Here is a 12,215-nt window from a genome sequence, read left to right on the forward strand (position 1 = left end):
AAGATTAATGTACTTGATATATCCGTAATGCTCCATCACAAAATGCAAGCCACCTTGTCCATATTATGATCCTTATGTAGGGAGGGGAACATTTCACCCTGCAGAGCTCTCCTTCAAGCCTGTCAGTAACACTATTTAATACACTCCCTTGAAAATACTTGACAGTATTTGGTTTACAATAACATTTCCCACTTTCCCTAGACTTATGGTGAAGATTCTGCACTGGAGGAAGGCAGAATCAATTAAACTTAAATTATAATTTCTAGTTTGGGTTACTCTGCTTAAAACGGTTTGTTTTAGTTTAATTTTGTTATTAATACTTCAAAGAATATGGATATGTAATTTTAAAAACTGATATGCACTGTAACATGAGCAGTGACAAGACACTTGAACCATTTTTGTATCTTCACTCAATTTGATAATGTGCCTGGAACTGAAAACAGCTGTTCCAAAATATTGAGCAACTTGGATGCAAAGGTTGACCCACATTTACCCCAAGAATTTTTTGCTAATTTTTGAAAGCCTTTAGCTTTTGAAATAATTTACCTTACGCAGCTCTGTCTGGCCCTTGCACCCAACTGTTTTAATGGTGCAAATAGTTTGTGATGATACAAAACACAGATGGGTTCTATTGCAACTTCTTGACAAAAGTGTTTATTTTGATTTTGACCCAAGTGAGTTTAATTCAGAGCATTGTGTTTTTGTAACTTCAGTTCTATGAAGCCTGGAAAAAATTGATTGATTGGCTTGAGGAAGCAGAAAACAACCTGGACACCGATCTTGAAATTTCCAATGATCCAGATAAAATTAAATTGCAGCTGTCAAAACACAAGGTAAGAAATCCAATGCTCCGTTCCAGAAAACTGGTCCTGATTCTTTCAGGTTCGAACGGCAATTTTCATCTCTTCCTCCTCCCCCCACCACCCACCCACCTCTTTCCACGCCCCACCCCCCCCCCACCTTCACATATTCCCTTTGCCTACCCCCTGTTGATGATAGTGACCTTCTAACAGCCTCTGAGGAATGCTGAGGCCAGTTTTAACACCCTCAATGCTGTACTGTTTGAGATTATCGAATTTCACTTGGACATGGAACCTACTTGGTCCCTTGTGGTTTGGCACCCCACCATCCAGTTCAGGCAGTTTGACACAATCAGTAAGGAAGATTTCATGCAAAAAAAACTGTTTGCTAATCAAAATGAGAAATGGTGATTTTTCAAGAAGAGAAATGTAATTTAGATAACTACACTAACAGCCAAGAAGGCAGGATATTGTTACATGCAGACCTCTTAACTGTACACTTTCAGTTTTAAAAAAGCAAGAATTTTCTGATAATATGTGGATTGGCATCAGCAATTTTTTCTCACTTCACAATTTGACTCTAGTTTGCTAGGGTTTGAATTGATGGAAATTCTATCCAATACTTAGAGAACTAGGTGTTAGCAAGTCTCACCAGAAAAAAATATATGCCATTTAATCCAAATTGTCAATTTCCAATTCCTGTTACAAATAGGACAGAATGATCCAAATAATAAAAACCAGCAGTTTCCTCCTATATAGAACCATAGAAAAGTTACAACACAGGACATTCAGCCCATTGGGTCGGAGCCAGCCAAAAAAGGGGGAAAAACTAGGTGTGTTTCATATTAATTCCACTTTCTAACACCCGGTCCATTGCCTTGCAGATTTCAGCACTTTAGCTGCAGATCAAAATATTTTTTAAACGCTTCAGCCACAAACACCATTTGGGTCGTGAATTTCAGGCACTCACTGCCCTCATGTTCCTTCTATCAATCACCTTAAGTCTGTGTCCCTAGTAACTGACCCCTCAGCTCAGGGGAAATGGGTCTTTTTTTATCTACCCCATCTTGGGTCTTCACAATTTTATACACTTCAATTAGGTAACCCTTCAGTCTCCTCTATTCTAACAAAAACAATCCAGTCTATCCAATCTCTTGTCATAGTTGCAATTTTCAAGCCATGGCAACATTCTTGTAAACCCCCTCTGTAATTTCTCCAGAGCAATTGTGTCCTTGTAATGTGGTGACTGGAACTATACACAAAATTCCAACTGTGCCTTAACCAGTGTGTTATACAGTTTCAGCATTATGCCCTTTTGTATTCAGTACCATGCCCAGTTAAGGAAAACATTCTTGTATGATTTGTCCTGCCACTTTAAGGACCTTTAGATATGTACTGTCACTTCCTCAATCCCACTCAACACCTTCCCATTTATTGAGTATCCCCTAGCTTTGCTTGTGGTTCCCAAAAGCATTCCCTCACAATTTTCCAGATTAAATTCTATTTGCCACTTTTCCAGCCACGCAAGCAAACCAGTGATATAATTCTGGAGACAACAGCTATCCTCTTCACTATCAACCACACCACCAATTTTTCTGCCATCTACAAACTTTCCAATCGTGCTTCCCACATTTGAGTCCAAATTATTAATGTATATAAGCAGCAAGGCCTGCAACATTGAGCCTTGTGAAATGCCAGTGGAGACCACTTTTCATTTGCAAAAACACCCATTGACCATTACCCTTTGTTTCCTGACACAGAGCCAATTTTGGATCCAATTCTGCAAATATAAGCAAAGTAATAGTTGAACATACCATAGTCTAGTCTTTAACCATTCATTGTCAGTTAGTGAACAATTTTCACTATTTTTGCCCGAGTGTGTAGCATCACTTAGTGTATTGTTAACTGAGATGAGCTTATGTTTACAGTTTGCTACTTGGTGATCTGCAAACCTTTGCATACTTATCCAAGTGGCTGTGCAGTTGCAAAGTTGACATTTATTCATGCCTTATCATTTTGAAGTTTTCCTTTATTGTATAAACCAGAAAGATAGTGAGTGCAAGATAGGTGCCAAACTTGGAGCCTTTTAGTCAGAACTTAATGCAGGCAAAAGGATTAAATTCATCAAACTACAGGGACAACTATAACTAAATCTATACAGTATTTCTGAATGAAAAAGCAGTTCTCGTTTTAAAACATGGGGTTAGATAAAAGTCTTTGCAAGTGAGTAGTTTTAATGTTTCCCCAGATGTCCAGTCCTCAAATCAATATTGTTTCAAAGCATTTAGATCCTTCAAATATAATTTTGCAAATTCAGTCACAAGATTTGGAACCTAATCATATAATGTCACATGTAACCTGATTTGAAATGTCCCAATGGCAATTAAATAAAACATTTCAGGCATTAACTCAAAAATGTGAATACGTTAATGATCAAGTCTGTGATTGCCAAATTGAGATCTGATTTGTTACTCTGTACTTTCGCATTTCCAACATTGCTGTGCTCTTTTTAAATTCAAACAAGGATTTCCAAAAAACTCTGGGTGGGAAACAGCCTGTATATGATACCACAATCCGAATGGGCCGCTCCATGAAAGATAAAGCCTCGCTTACAGATGACCGTCAGAAATTGGATAATCTGTTGGGAGAAGTGCGAGATAAGTGGGACACTGTCTGTGGTAAATCTGTGGAGAGGTAAGGAGGAATAAATATGTTTTTAGCTTATTGTTGTCTAGGATCAAGTGAAATTTCCCAACCAAGAGAGTTATGAGTATACTGTAATGTATTTAGTCATAACTAGTGACTTAGAAACAGACAACATTGCTGTCACTGGATTTTCTGTATGCTGACTGGTTTTAATATATGTCCTGTGAAATTGGATACACTTGTGTGCCGAAATGGAGAGCTTTTCCAATTAAACGAGATATTTATTGACATCCCTCTGCAACTTTACTCTGGATGGATTACTGATACTTTGTCAAAGATTGAATCTAATTTCACTTGCAGTCACTTTTTTTAAAAATAGAGGTTGTTTACTGATAAGCTATATCCATTTAATTTGGCTACAGATTCTTGTTTCACACTGATTAAACCTAATGTTAAAAGAGTGTAACTTTACCAAGTATTAAAGATTGTTGTTTTCTGGTCCCGTTCAGGCAGCACAAATTGGAGGAGGCCCTCCTGTTTTCAGGACAGTTTACTGATGCACTCCAGGCTCTTGTTGATTGGCTCTATAAGGTTGAACCACAGTTAGCTGAGGATCAGCCTGTTCATGGAGACCTAGATCTAGTGATGAACTTGATGGATGCTCACAAGGTAAACTGTTCTTGTTAAGAAAGCATGACGTTCCATCCTTATGTTGCTTCGTTGAAATATCTAACAGCCAACTGACAGTCCTATATAGCCATGCGTCTCTATCAAATTTTGAGGCTTTTTGTTTGTGCTGAAAAGTTAAGTTAAATTTTTGATTTCTTAAGCTCTATTTCATATTAAGCATTGAAACATTTTCTTTTTCATGCAGGTTTTCCAGAAAGAACTTGGTAAGCGAACCAGTAGTGTACAAGTGCTAAAACGGTCAGCTCGTGAATTGATTGAAAACAGTCGCGACGATACGACATGGGTGAAAGTTCAGCTGCAGGAACTGAGCATTCGGTGGGACACAGTCTGTAAGCTCTCTGTTTCTAAACAGACACGACTTGAGCAAGCGCTTAAGCAGGTGAGAAAACATTATAGTAATTAATGATAGAACCAGGCAAAGGAGGTGCACAGTAACTGCCTATATAGTATGATGGAGTATTTCGTACTGCTGTGATGCTGGTCCCAATTTTACATTGATGTAATTTGTATTCATTGATGGAGATAATGCTGTAACTAATACCAAAAGATCAGTGTAATATTAAAGCACTGCGGGTGCTGGAATCTGAAACAAAAACAGAAAATGCTGCAAACACTCAGTAGGCCAGACAGCATCTGTGTAGATAGAATAGAGCTAACGTTTTGAGCCTGGATGAACTTCAGCTATCAAGCTTGGTCTTGAAAATTTCAATTTGCTCAGCATCCACTGCCTTTTGGGGATGAATTCTGGATTTTGTTACCCTTCAAATGAAAAAATGCTTCCTGAACTCACTCCTGAATGACATTTTAATTTTAAGATTGGAGCCCCTTGTCTGGATATTGAATCTCATAGATAAGATCAACTCTCAACTTCTAAACTCAGGATGTACAAACAAGGTTTATGTAAGTTGTCCTCATAATTAAACCCTTTTTAAGAACTGATATCATTCTAGTGAATTTGCCCTCCTGAAGTATGGTGCCAAAACTGAATGCATTACTCCAGATGGGTTCCAAGGCTTTGTACGACTGAAGTATAATTTTCTCCCCTCTTTATTCCAGTCCCTTTTGAGGTAAAGGCAAGATTTTCTTAGCCATTTGGATTGCATTTTGTACCTGGTGCGCTAGTTTCCAGTGATTTTCTGTGCATTGACGTCTAAACGCTTCTGCTCATCTGCAGTTCCTAAGCTCTTGCTATGAAGTGAAGAATTTTGATTAATAATTTGGATTTTTCCTAAAGTGAAATTTGGGTGCAAACCATCTATCAAAATCAATTACTTTTATGTGGTATAGTCATATGTAGTTGTATAGACCCAGTGATTCACAATTGTCTTTTCTCATGGTCATTCAAAGTAATGTGAAGCGCTAACTTAATTGTAAATTAAAATTAGATTTTCTTCTTTTTTATGTGCGTAGAATTTATTTGAAATATCAATGTAACTGCTGTGACATTCTAATGTCTCATTTAAATATCAGAAGACAACTAATATATGTCATTATTGAACTCTGCCACAGGCAGAGGAATTCCGTAATGCTGTCCACGCTCTCCTGGAATGGCTTTCTGAGGCCGAACAGTCACTTCGATTCCGAGGAGTTCTGCCAGATGATGTGGAGGCTCTGCAGTCCTTGATAGATTTACACAAGGTGAGTGCACAGTTGAATTGTGAAATGAAGTTCTTTGCCTTTAAAAGGTTCAGTGCATTGATAGTAGAAATGGATTACAGATTAATCCATAGATTCATGTTCAATAGAAATATTTTTATCTGTTTAGTGTTAAAGATTTTTTAACTCAAATCCCATTCAGAGCTTTGGTTTCTTGAATGTAGTGTCCTTTTACAAGAGCTGTTAACTTTTAACTTTTGAATGTTCCAGGAATTCATGAAGAAAGTGGAAGAGAAGCGTGTAGATGTAAATAAAGCAGCTGGTATGGGAGAGGCCATTTTAGCAGTGTGCCATCCAGACTGTGTGACCACTGTCAAACACTGGATCACAATTATCCGAGCCCGCTTTGAAGAAGTAAGTTGGAGAGGGAATGAAGCAGATGATTTCAGATTCATGAAAAGCTGAATGATTACATAAAATGGGGTTCAAACACTTAATTTTTAAATAAAACAATATTTTTATTAACTTTTAAGTGTTCTATTAGTTACAATGCTGACTTTTTTAAACCTTGGAATGGCGAGTTATCTCCTAATGTTACTACCAGAGATTAAATATATTAGTTTTGAACAGCTTTTTTAGGAAGACAGGAAAATGTCTTCAGGTGGAATTTCTTATTGCATACAATCATTTGGAATTCTGATGTAAAATTGGTAAAAATTTGAGGCAAAATTACGCAAACAGAAGATTAACCCAAGTAAAGTGCAAAATTGTCTCTCTCTATCCTGTTTTGCTTTCCATAGAATGTCAGAGTCTGTCTCTGCTCTGCAGTTCCTCCAGCAGCTCAGTCATAGTTGTCATGAACACAGATTGGAGTAGAGAATAAATAGCCTGCAACCGTAATTTGGCGATTTCCGCTACTTCGGAAAGTCTACTGGCAAATGAATAGTCTACCTTTAGAGCATGATTGGGAACTGGAAAATTTGATGATGCAGCAGCTGTAGAGGAGTGGTAGCACATCATTGGAAAACAGTAGTGGTTCCAAAAAAACTGAACTTGAGCAGCTCGTATCTGTTTTTTATCTGAGCAGTGTGTGTGCTTTATGGGTGGAGACTTACCCAAAGTGAAAATATTTTGCGTGCAATCTTAAAATTTAGTATTGTAGCAAAAGTTATTTCAAACTTTAGTATTGCAAAATGCAAATTGATAAGCTGGCTTTGTCCAGCAAGGCCCCTTGCTGCTGGCAAGCCTAAGAAAATTAACTAATTTCTTAGCTGCGTTTTATTCTTATACTGCATAATGATGAGCCAAGGAACTAAAGTTGCATATTGACAATTACATCACAGTCTTTGCTGATGAAGTATGTATATACATATGAATGATTTGGAAGAGGAAACTGAATGTATTATCTCCAGACTTGCAGATGATACAAAGTTGGGTGGGAGGGTGAGCTGTGAGGAGGACGCAGAGATGCTTCAGCATCATTCGGACAGCTGTGTGTACGGGCATATGCATGGCAGATGCAGTATAATGTGGATAAATGTGAGGTTATCCACTTTGGTGGCAGTACTAGGAAGATAGATTATTATTTGGATGTAAATTGAGAAAGGTGGATATTCAGCGAGACCTTGATGCCCTCATACATCAATCGCTGTAAGTAAGCATGCAGGTACAGCAGACAGTAAAGAAGGCAAATGCTATGTTGTCCTTCATAGTGAGAGGTTTTAAGTATAGCGATAGGGATGTTTTGCTGTAATTGTATAGGGCATTGGTGAGGCCATACCAGGAGTATTGTGTGCAGTTTTGGTGTCCTTATCTGAGGAAGGATATCCTTGCTATAGAGGGAGTACAGCAAAAGTTTACCAGGCTATCCCTGGGATGGCAGAACTGTCATAAGAGGAAAGATTAAGGCGGTTCAGATTCGGAAAGAATGTTCCCAATGGTGTGGAGGGAGTCCAGAACTAGGGGTCGTATTTTGAGGATCAGGAAAATTTTAGAACTGAAGTGAGGAGAAATTTCTTCACCCAGAGGGTGGTGAATGAGTAGAATGTAGTTGAGGCCAAAACGTTGTCTGATTTCAAGAAGAAATTAGATATGGCTCTGGAGACTAAAGGGATCAAGGGATATGGAGGGAAGGGGGGTGGGAATCAGGATATTGAATTTGATGATCAGCCATGATCAAAATGAATGGCAGAGCAGGCCCAAAGGCCAAATCATCGCCTCCTGTTCCTGGTTTCTATGTCAGTCACCCAGCGAGGGAACAGTGAAATTGATTTGCAGTGATACTGCAGTTTTAAAAGCTATTTCATCTAAGTTAAATGTGTGACAAATGATAATGTTTGAGATAAGGAAACATCACTGTTGCAATGTTCTGTTTTCCCCATTTTCTAATTGGCGGAATAAGCTTGAGGGGCTGTATGATCTATTCCAGTTCTTATGTTCCTTTCCCTTTTCACAGTTTATTGCTCCACTATAATTATAGCAGTACCTCTGTTCTTACACTTTCGTTCAGTGTTTAACCAACATTATTTTATATGATATTACCCTAAAGTTAATCATGTGCGAGAAGATATTTCTGATACCACAGGTAATTATTAATATTAAAATATATTTTTATTCCATGAAGTTGATATCACTATTGAGAGCAGATTGTATGTTGGGCGAGAAAAGCTTCCAACTGGCATTTCTATAAGTTTGGTGTCTCTTCAGGATATGTTTTAAATGAATAACTACACCTAATTATGATCATTTTTATCTCAGCATTTCATACCACCCATTGTGTGGTTCAGTGGCACAACTAGGAATATAACTTTATGCCCAATTTAGAGTGGATGGACTTGAGTGGGATTATGGTCTGCTCAGTTTGTAGTTTCAGCTCATTCCTTTTGGTCCTGCTGAGCGAAGAGGTGGACTCGACATGATGGATGACTGCAGAGCCAGCAGAATATGGGCATCCTCACATTGAAGGAGGAGATGTTACCAATGGTGCCTACTAAACTTAATCTGGTGCAGGGTCAGAATCCGGTCTTCTGGTCAGAGCCATCCAACTGAACTGCTTTGTCTTCACAATTGCAAATGAAGAACTGGAAATATCCTAACGACAGGTAGGGCTAGGATTGGAGAGATTGCAGGAGTCCACCGTTGGTATTGGATAGCAAGAACCTGATCTAAGCATTTCACAGGCTCGGATATTGGCTTGGCCTGGATGCTCATTGGATGACTGTGCCATATCAAGGATCGCCTTGATGTAAATAGAACATTTATAGTTATTTAGAACAGACATACTGTGATTCATAGCCTGGATACAAATCATCAGTTGTGGTTCCTCATTGTAAATTTGTTAACTTAAATAAAGTGGAAATAGGCTTGAAGTTCTGGATGCTAATTTCTCCTCATAGACTTAATAGCAGCACTCATTTAAGCATCCTAAATAAGGAACAGTGTGTTCTTACAGCTTCTCAGGCTCTGTATATGTTTTTAATGATGCAATATTTGGCAAAGATATTGTCTGAAAATTAAGTGTTAGGTATTCGAAAAGGGACTTTTTAGCAAGCAGCAGACTTCTTCATGATCAAGATTTTCTACCTATGGATTTTTACGTTTGTCATCAAGCCAAACAAAAAACATTTATCATTTTATTTTTGTCATACTATCTCTAGGTGTTGACATGGGCAAAACAGCACCAGCAAAGATTGGCAACTGCACTATCAGAGTTGGTCACCAATGCGGAATTATTGGATGAATTGTTGGCCTGGTTACAGTGGGCTGAAACTACGCTTGTACAGAGGGATCAGGACTCTATGCCAAAGGACATTGAACAGGTCAAAACGCTCATCACAGAGCACCAGGTATATCTGAAGCTTCTGCCTCAGATGAGCAACAAGTATATTGATAAAATTGTTTCCTAATCTGTTTGTTGTAATTTATTGACTGATACATTTCTAGCTCAGCAATCAATTTTTCAAAATGTGAACTTTTGTGTTTTCTGTGATTCATAATCCATTAGATGTTGTGCTTTATGGCCTGGACTTTGCGGTCAGCAGCAAAGCAAGGCCACCCACTGTGGCCTCTAAGAAAGCTGCCCACATAGATCTAGAGATGTTTGTGGTGGACATCTCCCCAATGCCAAGTCAAGGGGATGTCTTAGCATGCAGCAACAATGATGTTAGGCAGCCAAACAAATTTAATTTTTCACACAAAGCAAACCAGGAAATTGAAAACACTTAAAACACACACTTTTAATTTGAATTGTCAGGTAACAAAATAAATGTTTGACTATTAAGAAAGAATCTAAAGTGAAGACAATGACTTTTTAAAAGAAGAAAAAAGTTGTAAAAATATATGGATTTTTAAATAATTGTTGATAAATTTCAAACTCTAAATATAAAATTGTTTACAGAGGCAACAAAGATGTGCAGCGGTAGCTTGAAGTTATTTCCCGTTAAAAAGCCATTGCATTTTATACAAGGCATAACTTTTTCTAGGGATTTTAACTGCAGAGCTAACCAATTTAGAGTAGAAGTTTTTGTTAAACGATGATTACGTGCAAGATTGCAGTCTGCAGTAGGAGCTTTGAATGACCCTAAACTCATTGACAGTGACTTCTGGATTGCCACATTATTCTGGACATACTACTGACTGTCCGTTTCAGTGGAGTATGATGGTGAATGCTGCCAGTTTCACCATCATTACGGCAGCAAATTGACTTAAAAACTGGACTAACATAGTACCTGAAAAGCACTAGTTAACTTAGTCTACCAAAGTCCCAAGATTACCTTTTTAAAAGTTAGTTCCTATTATTTGGCTGATGCTGACAATGCAACATTTATTGCCCGAGGGCTTAATCACGTGGAGTAGAAGTGAAGTCAACTTCAGGCCAGACTCTCTAAGAGATTGCATGTCCTTTTTCCCTGCTGCTAAAACTCGCAGGTTTTATGGTATCCATGATGTGGAGATGCCGTCGTTGGACAGGGATAAGCACCGTAAGAAGTCTGACAACACCAGGTTAAAGTCCAACAGGTTTATTTGGTAGCACAAGCTTTTGGAGCATTGCTCCTTTAGGTGAATGAAGAGTTGTGTTCACAAACAGGGCATACATAGAAACAGGCTCAACTTACAAGATAATGGTTGGAATAAGAGTCTTTACAGGTAATCAAGTCTTTACAGGTACAGACAATGCGAGTGGAGAGAAGGTTAAAGAGGTGTGAATTGTCTGAAGCCAGGACAGTTAGTGAGATTTTGCAAGCCTAGGCAAGTCATGGGGGGTTACAGATAGTGTGACATGAACTCAAGACCCCAGTTCAGGCCGTCCTTGTGTGTGGAACTCAGCTATCAGTTTCTGCTCGGCGATTCTACGTTGTCATGTGTCATGAAGGCCGCCTTGGAGAATGCTTACCGAAGATCAGAGGATGAATGCCCTTGACTGCTGAAGTGTTCCCTGACAGGAAGAGAGAACTCCTGCCTGGTGATTGTCAAGTGGTGTTCATTCATCCATTGTCATAGCGTCTGCATGGTCTTGCCAATGTACCATGTGTCAGGGTATCCTTTCCTGCAGCGTATGAGGTAGACAATGTTGGCTGAGTCACCAGAGTATGTACTGTGTACCTAGTGGATGGTGCTCTGACGTGAGATGATGACACCGGTGTCGATGATCCGGCATATCTTGCAGAGGTTGTTGTGGCAGGATTGTGATGTCGTGGTCGCTTATCTCCTGAAGGCTGGATAGTTTGCTGTGGACAATGGTTTGTTTGAAGGCAAGAAGTGGAGGTATGGGAATGGCCCTGGCGAGATGTTCGTCTTCATCGATGACATGATGAAGGTTCTGGAGAATCTCGCTAACTGTTCTGGCTTGAGACAATTCCCACCTCTTTAACCTGTGCTTGACCCTCTCTCCACTCATATTGTCTGTACCTTTAAAGACTCACATTCCAACCATTATCTTGTAAATTGAATCTGTGTCGATATGCACCCTGTTTGCGAACACAACTCTTCACTCACCTCAAGAAGGAGCAACGCTCCCAAAGCTTGTGCTACTAAATAAACCTGTTGGATTTTAACCTGGTATTTTGAGACTTCTTACTGAGCTTTTATGATGGCAGCCTGGTACCAGCCTATGAATTACCACCTTTATTGAATTCAGTTTCATGAAGAACCATGATACGTTTGAAGCCTGAACCTTGTCCAGCACCACAATACACAACTATACACTGATAATCAGATACTGATCTTTCAGTGATATTTTGGAAAAGTAAATATATTTTCCAAATCAATGAATGGAAGCACCCACTGTTGGTATTTTCAAGCTCAAATTAAATGAAATCATCAAGTATTCTCAACTATTATTAACTGTCCACTTCCCTCTTCAATTATCTTTCTTTACTCAGTCTTTCATGGAAGAAATGACACGGAAGCAACCAGATGTGGACAAAGTAACAAAAACATACAAGCGGAAAGCAGTAGAACCATCCCACATGCGAGGAAGTAAGC

General features: G+C 38.8%; 1 protein-coding gene across 11 annotated transcripts in view; it reads left to right on the forward strand.

Moving 5' to 3' along the window:
* Positions 1-12,215, forward strand: part of macf1a (microtubule actin crosslinking factor 1a) — a 562,465-nt gene that overhangs the window by 515,758 nt on the left and 34,492 nt on the right. For all 11 annotated transcript variants that reach the window (XM_080211401.1, XM_080211408.1, XM_080211407.1 and 8 more), the window contains 8 exons: positions 714-833; positions 3,325-3,494; positions 3,956-4,115; positions 4,321-4,515; positions 5,646-5,774; positions 6,003-6,146; positions 9,389-9,577; positions 12,113-12,209. In XM_080211401.1, the coding sequence (XP_080067527.1) occupies positions 714-833; positions 3,325-3,494; positions 3,956-4,115; positions 4,321-4,515; positions 5,646-5,774; positions 6,003-6,146; positions 9,389-9,577; positions 12,113-12,209 (1,204 nt within the window). The remainder of the gene's footprint in view (positions 1-713; positions 834-3,324; positions 3,495-3,955; positions 4,116-4,320; positions 4,516-5,645; positions 5,775-6,002; positions 6,147-9,388; positions 9,578-12,112; positions 12,210-12,215) is intronic.

Source organism: Carcharhinus amblyrhynchos, chromosome 24 (genome assembly GCF_965287045.1).
Source record: "Carcharhinus amblyrhynchos chromosome 24, sCarAmb.v2.hapA, whole genome shotgun sequence".
Lineage (NCBI taxonomy): Eukaryota > Metazoa > Chordata > Chondrichthyes > Carcharhiniformes > Carcharhinidae > Carcharhinus > Carcharhinus amblyrhynchos.